Source organism: Megalobrama amblycephala, linkage group LG20, assembly GCF_018812025.1.
Source record: "Megalobrama amblycephala isolate DHTTF-2021 linkage group LG20, ASM1881202v1, whole genome shotgun sequence".
In the NCBI taxonomy this organism is placed as follows: Eukaryota; Metazoa; Chordata; class Actinopteri; order Cypriniformes; family Xenocyprididae; genus Megalobrama; species Megalobrama amblycephala.
The window spans coordinates 8,364,233-8,381,494 of NC_063063.1; the positions used below are offsets into that span (position 1 = coordinate 8,364,233).

The 17,262-nt window shown below is 36.1% G+C and overlaps 1 protein-coding gene across 1 annotated transcript in view; it reads right to left on the reverse strand.

Moving 5' to 3' along the window:
• The window catches only part of erbb2 (erb-b2 receptor tyrosine kinase 2), a 43,029-nt gene that overhangs the window by 17,972 nt on the left and 7,795 nt on the right, over nucleotides 1-17,262 (reverse strand). Inside the window, 14 exon segments of the mRNA XM_048170537.1 lie at nucleotides 233-323; nucleotides 491-564; nucleotides 3,303-3,429; nucleotides 4,449-4,577; nucleotides 4,695-4,743; nucleotides 4,745-4,789; nucleotides 4,791-4,838; nucleotides 4,927-4,944; nucleotides 4,946-5,043; nucleotides 5,487-5,540; nucleotides 5,543-5,557; nucleotides 5,635-5,763; nucleotides 10,586-10,775; nucleotides 11,145-11,296. Coding sequence (XP_048026494.1) covers nucleotides 233-323; nucleotides 491-564; nucleotides 3,303-3,429; nucleotides 4,449-4,577; nucleotides 4,695-4,743; nucleotides 4,745-4,789; nucleotides 4,791-4,838; nucleotides 4,927-4,944; nucleotides 4,946-5,043; nucleotides 5,487-5,540; nucleotides 5,543-5,557; nucleotides 5,635-5,763; nucleotides 10,586-10,775; nucleotides 11,145-11,296 — 1,219 coding nt within the window.

Sequence of the window (17,262 nt, forward strand, 5' to 3'; positions counted from 1 at the left end):
GAAAGTAAAGAAGAGGGATACATCATGCAGCAGGTGTAGAGGATAATTATTAACCTTTACAACTAATAAGAAACTGCAGGTTTGATAAGTCTAACTAGACGTCAGACAAACAAGAAAGTGGGTAAACAGTCTAGCAAATACTGTGTTAGGAAACAGGAAAAGGGTGGAAAAAAAAAAGAAAAATTACAAAAGAGCTACGTTTCAAGTGAAATGCAAAGACAGATATACTTACTTGTAAAGCATTCTTCCTCTGATAACTTTCAAGTTCTCAAAAACACCCAGATCATCCAAATAATCTGGCCATGCATCTATGTACAGATATCCTAAGATACAAATGTAATGTTATGGCAAATGCAAATTTCATCTAATAATAAAATGGTACAGCTAGTAACATTTTTACGTAGATTTTAGTTCTCAAAGTACAGATCTTGGATCTACAGACATGTATTTTCTTTATAATCTTTGTGATATGAGAACAGTTGAACTTCACCTGTGATTTCTTGTATTGACTTCAGCTTCTCCAGGTCACTCAACTGCAGTCCAGTTGAATTGGAAACTGCATTTCTGTATTGATAACACAATATATTTTAAACATTAAAAGTGTAACAATACCTATAACAGTACCAGTCATGTATGGAAAAATTGAGATCAGAAGAAAAGTTTTAAGGTCAGTTAAGTTATTCCCCCTCAGGTCATTCTAAACCCATATGACTTTATTTCTTCTGTGGCCAAAAGCATACACAAATTCAAACTTGGCATGTCAAGTTCGGCATTTGTCACTTTATGTCAAGTTTAAAAATGAATAGCTATGTTTCCATCCAAAGTTGCGAATTTTTGAACTTCTTGAAAATTGCATAAAACATTTGCGAACAGAACAAAATCTTCACTTTCTGAGAAACTGGCACAAAGTATCAGTAATAAAATAATAAATAGTTGCTGCAACCAGGAAAGCCTGTGAGCCTTTATTTCCTATATAATAAATGACTTGCGCCTCAGAGAATGCAGATGAAATGCAATAACAAACACTGTCATGTTATCTTGTGTTCAGAGGCCAATGCCTAATGTTTAGGAACACAATGGTGTGAAGACAGTTCTTGGAGGTAATTATGCCTAATCATTTTGATGACAGACTTTGGCTCAGGCATCTCAGAATGACTAAAACAATATTATACATTTTTGCAATATTACTTGAAACTGTCTTTACTAACTGATAAAAGACTATTTATTAGGTGCACTGAAAGGAATAATATTAATATACATCATCTGTGCACGAGGTAGTGCCTTAAAAACATCAGGCAATCGTTTACGCTATCATCGGTATTCGGTAAGTGTGTTTCCATCGTAGTTTATGTGCATGTTTTTTAATAAATAAAAAAATTTAACCACATCAGTTGTGCACATTTTAAGATTTCCCATACATCTTTTTTACGCAATATCCATAATCCGCATAAAATAAGTGTATGCAAACATAGCTAATGACATCCGATGGAATTGTTTATAAGTGTCTCATCACATGTTAACTATAACATGCCAAGTTTGAGAGCTGCAGCAGAGGGGAAAATGATCAATGAATAATGACTTAAATTTCAGTATGTTCCTCACACAAAGCTGTCGTGTAAATAGCTTTTATGACTTTTCCTGCTCTTTTTTGTAACCAAATCTTTTTAATACACTGCGTTCCAAATTATTATGCAAGAGACAAATCAGTAAGATTTCTGTACAATAAACATTCAGATTTTAGTTTTTCTAAGAAAATGTTTGTTTGTTTATTTATCCATGTCTTTTTAGATAGCTGGTATCAATCTCAGACAAAATAATTTGCCAGATCTATGGGAACCCTACTTAGAGGTTGTTCCACATTATTAAGCAAGTCACAGTTCTCATGCAATATGGGGAGGAAGAAAGATCTTTTTGAAGATGAAAAGCATGAAATGGTGCAATGTTGTGCAAAAGGCATGAAAACAACTAATATTGTGTGAAAGCTGAATGGAGATTATCGAATTATCGTAAGATTTGAGAGTGATTTAGAGCACAGCAGAACTCGGTCAGATAAAGGCTTATTAATGAAAGTTCCTGTCAAAAAAATTAATTGTATTAAAAGGGAAGCTATAAAAAAAGCCAGTGTTGAGCAGCAAACAGGTATTTGAAGCTGCTGGTGCCTCTGGAATCTCAAGAAGCTCTCCATGCAGGCTGGACAGTTGTGCGTAAAGATGCATTTCAGCCATCACTAACCAAAACTCACAAAGAGAAACATTAACAGTGGGTGTAGAAATACATGAAGACCCATTTTTAAATAGTTTTATTCAATGACTAATGCCGTACTACAATGGATGTTCTAAATGGATGGATTTCTGGATGGTTGGTGAATGGCCACCACGTTCCAACAAGACTGCGACGTCAGCAAGGAGCTGGTGGGTGATGATTTGGGCTGGAATACTGGGAAGTGAGATGGAGGGTATTAAAATGACTTTTGCAAGATATGTGGAGTTCATAACTGGCCATTTTCAGCTATGGTATAAAAAGGAGGATAGTGCATCGTACAATGCACTATTGTACAATGCACTATGCACTATCCCATGCTGCCAAAAAACACCACAGCAATAAAACTGTTTGAAAATGTATTTCTACACCCACTGTAAATGTTTCTTTTTGTTAGGTTTGGTTAGTGGTGCCTAAAATGCATCTTTACGCACAACTACCAGCCTGCATGGAGAGCTTCTCAAGACTCCAGAGACACCAGGAGCTTCAAATACCTGTTTGCTGCTCAACACTGGCTTTTTTATAGCTGCCCTTTTAATACAATACATTTTTTTGATAGGAACTTTCATTAATAAGCCTTTATCTGACCGAGTTCTGCTGTGCTCTAAATCACTCACAAATCTTATGATAATTCGATAATCTCCATTCAGTTTCACACAAAATTAGTTGTTTTCATGCCTTTTGCACAACATTGCACCATTTCATGCTTTTCATCTTCAGAAAGATCTTTCTTCCTCCCCATATTGCATGAGAACTGTGACTTGCTTAATAATGTGGAACAATCTCTAAGTAGGGTTTCCATAGATCTGGCAAATTATTTTGTCTGAGATTGATCCCAGTTATCTAAAAAGACATGGATAAATAAACAAACAAACATTTTCTTAGAAAAACTAAAATCTGAATGTTTATTGTACTGAAATCTTACTCAATTGCATAATAATTTGGAACGCAGTGTATCTTCCTTTTGTGTTTCACAGAAGCAAGAGGACGAGCAACATGAGGAAGAGTAGATGATGACGGAATTGTAATTTGCTCTTGCTTACATTTTGAAGGAGTCTGAAAGAAAAGCCAGACTGCCGTAGATCTTCTCACAGCCAACGAACATGCCAATGTTGGTGGCATCCACCACTGTCACCCCCTGAAGGTTTCCCATACCTAGTCCATAACACACTAACAGACAGAACATACAGAAATCAATACTACTATAAGAATAGGAGAAACGATACACACATAGTATTTATAGGCTGCATCTATTTGATTAAAAATACAGTAAAAATTGTTCAGCCAGCCATTTGAGAGTCAGAATTTTCAGGAGCCATTTGGTGCTTAATTATTACCATCACAGAAATAAATTCTAGAAATAATTTTAAAATACATTCATACAGAATAGATCTTAATTATTCCAAACTGTATACACCATTTTGGAACAATTTTAAAGGTCCCGTTTTTCGTGGTTTTTTGAAGCTTTGATTGTGTTTATAGTGTGCAATATAACATGTGTTCATGTTTCGCGTGTAAAAAAACACAGTATTTTTCACATAATTTACTTATCTGTATACCGCTGTTTCCACTGTCATAAAAACGGGCTAATGACTTCCTTGTTCTATGAAGTCCCTCCTTCAGAAATACGTAACGAGTTCTGATTGTGCCAGCGGTTCCTGTGTTGTGATTCGACAGCAGTTTAGCGAACCTTGCCCGGAAAGGTCACGCCTCTTACCATAACGTGGAGATGCACGCGCTCAGTGTTATTGTAAACATGTCTTTAATTTTACCCTATCAATTTGAGCCGGAATCAGACCCGGTGATTGGACTGCGGGATGAAAATAACAGCGTTTCGACGACATGGCGACAAACACACTCTACAAACGCAACTCTTGTGTATTCCTGTGGGCGGAGGTTAGTCACGTGACGTTAGTTTTAGTGACGTCATTAAAGAAGGAAGTAGAGGGATGTAGTCCAAACTGGCCGTTCGATGTAGGCGACTTCTGTTAAATAAAATATCTCGCTTGGCATTGAACTTTGAGCTTTAACATTTTACAGATTTTATTTATACTCTAACAACAACATTACACACTAACTAAAGTTTGAAACACGGGATCACGAAGAACGGGACCTTTAAGAATACAACTCGTGTTATGAATTGCTTTCTTACACATTTTGGAACTCAAAATAGACATAGACATACATACCTTTTGGACACTCTCCTTCACACTTTTCACATTTCTGTGTTTCTAGTCCATCTGGTTCGACAGTGATGACTTCCTTGTTAGCTTTAGGACAGACCATTGTACACGCCACTTCCATTGCCAAATAGTTATCTAAAGAAGTAGAAAGCACAGCATATATAATAAATATATACATAGAGAAAGAAAAGGCAAGACCCGTGGACATACAGCATGATATCATATCGTTAGCTAATTAAAAGTTTGACATACGGGGACACTGTTTGACGCATGTGGCTCCAAAACTGAACTTTTTGTCCTTTGTTGGGTTTGGATTGGAAGGTGATTGGGTCGTAGATGGTTGGGCGGAGGGCAGTTGTCTTTACACGTCCCACTGTCATTAAAGTGACGACAGGCCTAAAAATGCAAAAATGGGGTAAAACAGATATTATTATATGTCAGTTAGATATGAATAATATAAATGGAATATTTATGATCTTTTTACCAGACAGTCAGAGTCTTTTCGGCCCCGTGCACCCAGCAGCACACTGCACATGACAGCAATCATTAGGTTTTGGACCTTTACAGCGCAAACAGCCAGATGAGCACTGCACAGAGGTCACTGCAGAAAAAGAGGGAGATGGAAAAGGTGTATCATACCGGGATCGGACAAGATTCAGAATTCCATTACAGTTTCATGACAAAACACAAATTATTAGATACTCGATTGTGCATCTATTTATTCTCTGATAGGGAATGTAGAATTTGAACTGATCAGAAATTTTCTCTAGTATAAACTAGGTTAAATACTGTTAAAAGCAAGCGTCAAACCAGATGCAACAGAGCACCAAAAAAATGTCCACCACATTGTCAAAAAAAAAACATAATAACATTTTGACAACAAAATTTTATGTTTATATAACATGTATAAATTAAGAGCATTCTGGGACATGAAAATACATAATGAGATGGACCGGAAATCTTGATTCAAATAAATGAAATTGTTTTTTGGTTTTTTTTGTTTTTTCAAATATGAAAAAATACCAATATGCCAATGACACTCACATATTTGGCAGTCCTGATTTGTTTCTCCCCAAGCATCCACCAGACCCACACAGCAGAAGAACAAAGAGGACCTGAAAAAAGATTGTTAATATTAAGCAATAACACGTATATGATTCATTGGAATAGTATGATTGGATAGTTCACTCACAGTTCTTTGGAATGTCTTCCAGGTGCAACGGTTTGTTTTGAACTTTAGTAACAGTGTCTTCCCAATTAATATTCCGAGGAAAGCAAAGTTGAGGATTTCCCCAAATATAAACCCCACCAAGCAGGATTTCTGTGAAACAGAGTCAATAATTTTACTCATAGGGTTCCATTTTCATGACTGTACAGCATTGTTTTTTTAAATACAAAAACAAAGAGCAATTAGTCAATTGAAATATTTTGAACCTGAGCATAAAGGTGCAGTCACATTTACCATTTTTTGCCTGGAGAAATTTCGCGTTTGAAGTTTAGTCATTTTAAATATCTGATTTTGCATCGGGTTCAAATTGGACACACAAAGCTACTGAAGCTTGAAAATGACCTCAGTGCTTCATGCATCACTACACTATCAACAATGGGCCTTTTTGCCAGCTAAATTTTGCCTAAAAAGTCTTTAAAAGTCTCTGATATTTCTGGAATTTCCATGACCACTGGGAACCTTGAACAAATGATAAAATTAGGGTTCCTCAAACTTTTTGACCAATGAATTTCAATGACTTTTCCATGACCTTTCCAGTCATTTGTGATTACTGGATGAATCATTTAATCAATGCAATTAAAGGGTTAGTTCACCCAAAAATGAAAATAATGTCACTTATTACTCACCCTCATGTTGTTCTACACCCGTAAGGCCTTCATTCATCTTCGGAACATTTCCTCTCTCAAGATCCAGAAAGCTACTAAAAACATATTGAAACAGTTCATGTGAGTTCAGTGGTTCTACCTTAATATTATAAAGCGACAAGAGTACTTTTTGTGCGCAAAAAAACAAAAACAAAATAAGGACTTTTCAACAATATAGTGATGGGCGATTTCAGAACACTGCTTCGGAGCTTTAGAAATCGAACAGTGACTTGGAGCGCCAAAGTCACGTGATTTCAGCAGTTTAGCTGTTTGATAGGAGATCCGAATCACTGAATCGATTCGTAAAGCTCCGAAGCAGTGTTTTGAAATCGCCCATCACTATATTGTTGAAAAGTCGTTATTTTGTTTTTTTGGCGCACAAAAGTATTCTCGTCGCTTTATAATATTAAGATAGAACCATTGAACTCACATGAACTGTTTTAAATATGTTTTTAGTAGCTTTCTGGATCTTGAGAGAGGAAATGTCATTACTGGCTATGCAGGCCTCACTGAGCCATCGGATTTCATCAAAATATCTTAATTTGTGTTCCGAAGATGAATGAAGGTCTTACGGGTGTAGAACGACATGAGGGTGAGTAATAAATGACATTATCTTCATTTTTGGGTGAACTAACCCTTTAATTTATTTCAACGATTATACTTTTTAGTGTCTCTAAAAAAACATCCAGTTATTAGAAAACTTTCTAAGACACCTGGAGAAAGACCACTTTTTGTTCTATAGGAAATGGTTATTGGCTGGTAAACATTTGCCACCCAATGAATCACACAGGCAGACTGATGTTATCAAGTGAGCAGGATTTACTCAATTCACAAGTACTCACAAAGAGAATTATCTAGTGAAATATTTGAGAGCTAAGCATAACTACAAAAATGAATATTCACAATAGAAATTTCTCTGACTTACAGAATTGTATTAATTTACAGAGAACATAAACTTGGGAATCTAAACTGCAGTATCCCCTAACTAGACTGGTCACCATCCATTTAAAGGTAGGGTAGGCAATTTCAGAAAGGCTAGCAATAGCAAGCTAGCTTTGAAAGCATAAGATCCATCCCACCCTCCCTTCAGAGCATCTCCAAAGTCACACCTCCTCTGAAACACATGAATGCGCACAGCAAAGCAGAGTCTGCAAAGCGTCATGAGAGGTGGAGTTAAATTATCTCAAGTCTTAAAGCACACAACATTATAAGAATGATGAACGTAAACAACCTAGAGAGCTCTGACTTGTACCACCTGACTGCTGCAGATTAAATCTGGCACTGACAGTGTTGCCATAGAAAGGCATAAATCCGAGTCTGAGGACAGCTCTGAGTAGTATGTCACAGGTTGCCATCTTTTAATTACGGTCTACATGGTGTGAACGCAGTATAAGCTTGTTGTTTTGGTTCAGGAGGAACTGTAAAAGGCGGCTGCTTTTTGTTTGTGGCACTTGGTGACTGTCTGTTTACAACTCGTCATAGTCTCATGGAACGTACTGATGACGTGTGAGTGATATCTGCACGAGCAGGGTGTGCGGAGGTATGGAAATACATAGGTTGACAGGCAGAAAGGACATCCTGTCAGAATGCAATGATTGGACGAACATCGGACAAACATTTTCTGGTCCTGAGACTTCCACAGAAGGTATATATTTTTATATATTTTTAATAATTATTTATTTTTAATAATAATTTATTAATTATATTATTAATTGTTATCAGGATGTGAAGAGAGATTCAACCAATATAACAAAAAGTGTTAACCGAAGCTTTAATTTTAAAAAATGAGAGAAGTCAGTAATAGACCTTCACTCTTAAAGGCACAATATGTAAGATTTTTGGAGTAAGATATTCAAAAACCACTAGAACAGTGTTATATATTTTGTAGACTGTTCCCAGATGTTTCCAAGAATGTTTTTTAAATCCAGAGAAATAAGCAATTTTAACCAGGACACGGACCATGTTCATGCGTCACATTTCAACGACATCATACCTGCGAGCTCAACACGTTTAGTCTTATTGTTTGAATCTCATTTTCTTGATTTTCCGTGAGGACCATGTTTTTACCAAGCCTCAGAGAAAAACACTATTTTGTTAAGTAGCTAACATTTAGCTTTATTTTTAGTAACAGTAATACAGCATTTTCTCCACCATACAATGTTTTAAAATTAATTGCATGCCATTTAGCAACACAAGCCATCCAACATTTATTAATATGATATTCTAATATCGATCTAGCTTACTGCAGTGTGCAACAAGTCTCTCATAACAGCTGCCAAGCAAACGCACAGAATAACACACAAAATATTATTTTCAACCATTTTCAACACACTCAGTCCCGTCGGATTCTTTTCCATTGGCTGTGAGGTGAAGACGACATCTTCCTTGATCTCGGCATCATCAAGTTATGCCTGTGTTTTAAATAAGCACCCTCTAGTGGCGAAAATTTACATATTGTGTCTTTAAAGGTGCCCTAGATTCAAAAATTGAATTTACCTTGGCATAGTTGAATAACAAGAGTTCAGTACATGGAAATGACATACAGTGAGTCTCAAACCCCATTGTTTCCTCCTTCTTATATAAATCTCATTTGTTTAAAAGACCTCCGAAGAACAGGCGAATCTCAACATAACACCGACTGTTACGTAACAGTCGGGGTGTACGCCCCAATATTTGCATAATGCCAGCCCATGATGTTCCCAACATTATAAAAGGAATTAGACAAGGGCAGCCAGTAAACGTCTGAGCTGCACACAGCCGAATCATCAGACTAGGTAAGCAAGAACAACAACAGCGAAAAATGGCAGATGGAGCAATAATAACTGACATAATCCATGATAGCATGATATTTTTACTGATATTTGTGAATTGTCTTTCTAAATGTTTCGTTAGCATGTTGCTAATGTACTGTTAAATGAGGTTAAAGTTACCATCGTTTCTTACTGTATTCACGGAGACAAGAGCCGTCGCTATTTTCATTTTTTAAACACTTGCAGTCTGTATAATGCATAAACACAACTTCATTCTTTATAAATCTCTCCAACAGTGTAGCAATAGCAGTTAGCCACGGAGGACAGCCTCAAATTCACTCAGAATAAAACTTTTAACATCCAAATAAATACTTTACTCACATAATTCGAAGCATGCATGCAGCATGCATGACGAACATCTTGTAAAGATCCATTTGAGGGTTATATTAGCTGTGTGAACTTTGTAAATGCGCTGTAATATAGTCGAGAGCTCGTGTGGCAGGGAGCACGCGATTTAAGGGGGCGGCGCCGAGTGTAAATCAGTGCATTGTTAATGATGCCCCAAAATAGGCAGTTAAAAAAATTAATTAAAAAAAATCTATGGGGTATTTTGAGCTGAAACTTCACAGACACATTCAGGAGACACCTTCGATTTATATTTCATCTTGTGAAAAAGCATTCTTGGGCACCTTTAAAGGCACAATGTGTAAGATTTGGAGTAAGATATCCAAAAACCACTGGAACAGTGTTATATATTTTGTAGACTTGTGTACTTACATTATCCCAGATGTTTCCAAGAGTGTTTAAATCCAGAGAAATAAGCAATTTTAACCAGGACACGGACCATGTTCATCCGTCACATTTCAACAACATAATACCTGCGTTACCCTCGATTTCCGCTTTAATATATTATGTTTTATTAGTCAAGGGAACTGTTTGGATACATTTATAGACAGAAAACTAATCATTGTTATATAGCTCAACATGTTTAGTCTTATTGTTTGAATCTCATTTTCTTGATTTTCCGTGAGGACCATGTTTTTACCATGCCTCAGAGAAAACCACTATTTTGTTAAGTAGCTAACATAGCATAATCAGATGCAGCTTTATTTTTAGTAACAGTAATACAGCATTTTCTCCACCATACAATGTTTTAAAATTAATTGCATGCCATTTAGCAACACAAGCCATCCAACATTTATTAATATGATATTCTAATATCGATCTAGCTTACTGCAGTGTGCAACAAGTCTCTCATAACAGCTGCCAAGCAAACGCACAGAATAGCACAAAATATTATTTTCAACCATTTTCAACACACTCAGTCCCGTCAGATTCTTTTCCATTGGCTTTGAGGTGAAGACGACATCTTCCTTGATCTCGGCGTCATCAAGTTACGCATGTGTTTTAAATAAGCGCCCTTTAGTGGCGAAAATTTACATATTGTGCCTTTAAATTTAAAATAACCCAATATAAATTTGACTATTATTTTAAAATACTTTTAAGTCCCACACTCCTTACCTGTAAGACTCCTGAGGCGTAGTTCTCTCAGGCCGAGTCCCACCTGACTTAGGTGGGTATTGTCATGTACTGCGAGAGCATAGCTGGAGTTATACAGCTGACTGCCTCGTATGATCCGCAGATTGTCCAGAGGAACCGAACGCACTGAGACGTGAGCTATCAGCACATACCCCTGAACCTCCACAATCTCCTACAGACAAACATGAGCATCTTTCATTTTCATCATTTTATTGACATTTTAAACATTAGTGAAATATTTTAGGTGATATAGGATGGGTCATTCCTGTTATGCAGTACCATTTGAGCTGTTAACTTTTTAAAAATGATTATGCCTGTGTCATTTAAACTTTAAGCATCTCTATAAAAGGGTATTGCAGACTTTCAGAAATATGCTCTGGTCAAACTCAGGCACACACACATTATTCATTATAACGTGATTATTTACACAATGGCAAGAAAATGAGCAGGAGTTTGGAAATGCTTGAGCACCAAAGAAATCTAGCTGCTGTATAATAAAGAGCACTAAAGCACTACCCTAACACACATGACAGTCCCGTACCTGCAAAAAGGAGAGGTCTGGAGTTCCCTGCAGATGAGTGATCTCCAGGTTACCATGAACCACTTGACAGCCCGTGTACAGGAGCCTGAGCATCTCATAATGATTCTCAAGACTGGAGGGTAAAGCCAGCTTCATATCTGTCCCGAGACATACTGAAAAGTAAAACACAGATACACACATCAGCAGGACTGTATAAATTTATATGGATTTTTTTCCCACAGATTAAGACTATTTAAAGTGCGCTCAGTAATTTTTGCTTATGTCTCAATGGCCAATATGGCAGTAGTCTTGGACATTCTGACACCTAGCAGTCTGGATGCAGCATTGCACAAAAGTTTTCAGTCATTTGAATGCTTTAATCACCAAAATAATTGATTAGATTGTTTATCAAAATAGAGTTATTTATCAAAATAATTGTTGGTTGCAGCCAGGGCCGTGCACAGGGGGTGGCCTGGTGGCTAGAGCCACTGCCCCTCTGCCCTCATCGGCTGAGGTGCCCCTCTCGCCCCCTCCTCTCCCTTTGACTGGATTTCCATAAAAGCATTCAGTTATCGCTCCGCTAAAGATCCACTAATTCTGCTAATCCGCCCCGTGTTTTCCCGCTCGCTCACTCACAGTCTGTCCATGCTCAGGTGAGTGTGTGGAGGTGGCAGTTCCAGAAGCCTGTCCCATTGACAGGTAGATGCACTATAATCCACATACATACAATGGTTGGGCATTGTCGGTAATGTTTCGGTAACTTGTACAAAACATTCACTTTCTTGGAAGATAATTTGAATTTGTGTCTAATCAAATTATTTTACCAGATATTATTTAATATGAAAAAAAACAAATTTGCTGTTGTTGGCACACTTGCTAGACAAAAAACAATGCCTTCACAAAAAGAAGACCAAGACATAGAGAAGGGAGGCTGCTAAAGGCCGTTCATCATTGCAAACATTGATTCAAAACTCCAGCATGCCAATTATGCAAATTAACCATGGCTTTACTACGAATAAAAAAAAATAAATAAAAAATAGTTACTGTAGTTATTCCATGGTAAACACAAATTAACTATAATTCTGCTACAAAAACCACAGTTTAACTATAGCATTTGTGTGGTTAAATAGAAATGGTAATCAATAATATCATAAAACCATGGTTAATTTTCGTAAGGAAGGTGGGCTAAATCAGGAGGCAGTCCTGACTTTAACTCCTGTAAAGAATATTTCCCATTACAATCTATTCTTAGTTGATACTAGTAATTTATAACAAAACATTTATAACATTATATATTATAATATAATATAAATGTTCTAAATTATTATGCAAGTGACAGTGGGATTTCAGTAAAAATTCAAATTCAGGTTTTAGTTTTTCAAAGAAAGTGTTTGTTGTCTTTCTTCTCAGACAGGTTTGATGAATAGTTTACCAGGTCTTCTTAGGTAAATGGAAAATCAACTGGCTGAGTTCTGCTGTGCCCTGATTCACTCACAAAATCCTTTAACAGTTCAATAATCTCTATTCAGTTTTTGCAGAATATAAGTTGTTTTCATGACTTTTCATCTTCAGAAAGATCTTTCTTCCTCTCCATATTGCACAAGAACTGTGACTTGCTTAATAATGTGGAACAACTCATTTAAGTAGGTTTTCCATTTACCCAAGAAGACCTGGCAAACTATTGAACAAAGCTGTCTGAGACGGATACAGTTATCTAAAAAGATATGAGAAATGATTTGTATTTTTACTGAAATCCTACTGATATGTCATTTGGATAATAATTTGGAACAGATTGTATAGATTTATTTTTTATTTAAAATATTTTGTTATTCATTAGCTACTTTAAGATGATATTGCCTAAGGGTCCATCAAAAGAGTCAGAGTGAAGGTGCAGTCTTCTCTTTTAATTGGATATTTGTAACAAATGAAAAATTGTATTAACAAGCACCACGCCCACCCCCACCATCCCTTTAGTGCCCTTTTTTTGGTTTGGGGCACTACCCATTAAAATGTCTGTGCACGGCCCTGGTTGCAGCCCTATTTCCCAGACAAAGTAAGCAGTGAGCTCAGGTCATGTGAGATCAATGTATCAGTCTCATGAGACAACCTTCTCCATGTAAAATAAATCTTTTAATAATACAGCGGTGCAGTCGTAACACCAAAACCCGAAAGACTAATTCACTAGAGGTTACTTCAAGATTTTCTTATGGGTTTTTATCAATTTTCAACTTATGAGTAAAATAAGGTCTGTGCTAAACATAACTTGTCGATACTTTCACAACGTAAATTACACACCCATATTGAAAACGCAAATTTTGAAGCTGTTTTTTCTTTTTTTCTAATCAGTAACTAGATAGGAATGTTTGGGTAGTGAGTGTGTGCAGTTTACATTGTAGAAATGTCCAAGTATTGACAAGTTGTGCTTACCGCAGACTTTATTTTACTCAAATTCAATTGAAAAACCCCATTATAAAAACCTATAGGAAAATCTTGAGGAAACCAGTGTTGAATTAGTCATCTGGGTTTTGACAACATCCCCGCACCACTCTATTGATTTTAAACATATTGTTTAAAAATACGATTCATTAATTTTATTTTTAAATGGTGGAAAAATTACTCTGTACCTTTAAAAATTGCACATGACAAGTCTGCTTTCAAACTACTTTGGAGTTTAATTTTAAAAAAACCCATTCATTTATGAAAACTTCTCATATGTAGCTGAAAAAATAGCATGTCCATGAACTTTTTTTAACAATGGGCATGGGCATAGAATATTTTTAATAAAACGTAAATTCATCCCCCATACTTTTTTTCATGGGCCAGTGTGAATAAAAATGAAAACACAAAAAATGAAACACAAATGTGACGTTTATCTAAAGTCATTTTTACTTATTGGCATGGTTGAATTGGATCACTGAAGGTCAACAGCAAAGACAATGGTTGATAAATGGTTGATATATTTAATTACTGCAGGTTTGTGTAATATTCTGAGTATGCATTTTACTCTTTTTATTCATTTTGAGGAATACTGAATCTGTTTTAGTGCAAGTGTAAATGCAATGAGTAAATGCATACTCACATTTAGTCTAGAACTACAATAAGCATCATGTTTACACAGCCCCACCAAACAACTCTGAACCTTACTCCCCACTTCTCTCAACATGGAGACAGGAGAGGTGCCAGTCAATAAATGGGAAAACAAAGTAACTTGCATTATTTATTTGAAAAAGTAACTTAGATATTTAGTTGTAAATTTAAAGTAATACATTCATTTACTTGCTACTTGAAAAAAAAGTAATCTGATTACGTAACTTGCGTTACTTGTAATGTGTTACCCCCAAACCCAGCAGTCTTTGTGGCCATTGAATAGATGCAGCAGTTATTTACACATTGGCATGGTGGTATTTGAAAAATACATATCGTACACAAAACTGGAACCGGTATACCAACCAGCACTACATAATATAAAATTAAGTTTTATTTAACACAAATAACCAATCAGTGCAAGAGGAAGCCGGTATATAAAGCCGTCTCTCATCTCTATCCCGCGACAAGTTTCACAGCATCCCTCCACCACCCCATCACCTCACTCTTGGCTGGTTTCTATCCCAGTTAAGGAGGGGGAGCACTCTGGGTTCGGGCCAAATTCCGAGCTTGGAGCCCTCCCCCGGACAGCACACCAAATACGCATTAAATTACCATATGAATGACTTTATTTGATTTCATATTCGTGTAAACTCGTGAATTAATATCATTTTCAAATGAACATCATGGAAATTAAGAGTACTGCCTATAAAGTCTGCATTAATATCACTTTAAATGTATTATTCATTTGTCTTTTAGTGTAAAATAACTCCTTAGATGCACACACATGATATTTTCATTTAGTCATGACTACTGTTATCACACTGCTACTCTGTGCAGGACACTGTAAATAGATGTGTTTGGAACTCACTCTAAGCGTCCATGTCATGACAGAGTTTGTGCATGTGCAGCACTGTACTGAGATTTGTGCATGTCTGTGTAAAACATTTGGTGTCTCGGTGTCCTCAGTTGACAATAGACTGTGAACCATTTCTATTACACATCTACAAGTTCAATGAGCAAACATACATCATGTGTAGCCTATTTGTTGATTTTTTGATGTTTAAAGTCAGTTAATTCCAGTGGTCAGTGGCATAAGCTGCTTAGACTAGATGTACATGTTAGTATCTCATTTTTTTCTCTGATCATAACTTTTTAAAGTCAGTTGCATAAAAATACAGATTGGTCTCATTTGAATCTTAAAAGTAAGACTGATTACCCCTTGGTTAACTGTTGACTAGTTCTTAAGACACAGTCTTAACAGAGTGGTTATGTTTATACAACTGCGACAATGAAAAATTGCAAATGAGGTTGATTACATTTGTTTTCTTATTCTTATTATTATAAGCTATTCATTTAATGTGTTATCATATGAGACATTATTGAAAGAGCTGTTTTTGTGTAGTAATAGAAGTGACATGCATGCATGCTGATGGGACTGAGATTGAATAATAAGTCACTGTTTTCTCCGGTTCACACTTCCTTTCCAAGTTCCGTTCCTCCTCTTTCATCATCCTAACATTCCCTTGTCTCTGTGCATGTGCGTGTATAGGGGCCTTGAACTGAAAACAACTCTATTTGTCCATGTCTCTGCGGCTCTGTTCTCTTTCTCTGTCTCATTGTACTTCTGTTTCTACATAATCATTTTTTACTCCTACTCAAACTTGATTTAGACTGGCTGAAGTGTTATTATACACCACAAACGTATCGCCAATGACATCCAAACCAACAGGTTTACACACACACACACACACGCTCTGAGTACCTCTGATTTTGTTTGTTAGTTTTATGCTGCAAAAAATCACCCAGGCCAATTAACTTGCTGATATTTGGTTGTTTTATTGGCACCGTAGTTGTAGTCTTTATCCGCATAGGGAAATTGTGTCTGCATGGGCATTCTTAACAATATCCAGCAAGACAACATAAAACACGAAGCATCTACAAAGATAGGTCAAATCAACAAATTAGTAACTAAGTTATCAAAAACAAAAATGTATTTATAAAATAGAATAGATTGCCTAAAGGTTGTTCAGTGCTTTTAGTAGGAATGGGCCATCCCCTGCTGACTTATAATAAATAAACTATATTTTTAAAGGAAATACTATTAAAGATAAAATTAGGGTTTCACATTTTGGGAGAAAAATATAATTGCGATTTAAAATGTGATTTTTTTTCCAGGTTTGCTGTGGTTGTACATACGGCAAATAGAGTATGTGACCCTCGACCACAAAACCAGTCACAATGACTTGTGACATCACCTGAAACCTGAATAAACAAGCTTTCCATTGATCTATGGATAGGACAATATTTGGCAGAGATACGACTATTTGAAAATCTGGAATCTGAGGGTGCAAAAAAATCAAAATATTGAGAAAATTGCCTTTAAATTTGTCCAGATGAAGTCCTTATCCATGCATATCTACTCAAAAAAATTTTTTTTATATATTTGCAGTAGGAAATTTACAAAATATCTTCATGGAACATGATCTTTACTTAATATCCTAATGATTTTTGGCATTAAAAAAAATCGATAATTTTGACCCACACAATACATTGTTGACTATTGCTACAAATATACCTGTGCGACTTACGACTGGTTTTGTGGTCCAGGGTCACATATTATATATATATATATATATATATATATATATATATATATATATAAGCAATAAGATACTCGAGGCTGTGCTGTATCGTGAACTTCGTGTGCTGACTTATTCACAATACAGCACCAGCCTCGAGTACCTTATTGCTTTTATAAAACGGTTACCACACAATACAAATATTAAAGCCAAAAATATATGTATCAATGCAATTTTCATGAAGTAAAATCACTAAAAGCCTTCCTTCTGCCAGAAAAAATAGTCCCTGACCATGAACAGCAACAGAAGTTACATTATTATGCGATTAGTAGTGGCAAAGACTGTTTTTATGTGTGTGTCAGTCAGTAGCGAAGACTTTTATATTGAAAAGACGGAATTGTTGTGAACACGGAACAAGACACGACTGACAAAGCACTGTCAATCATGGAAAACCCCATAACTGTTAAAAGGAC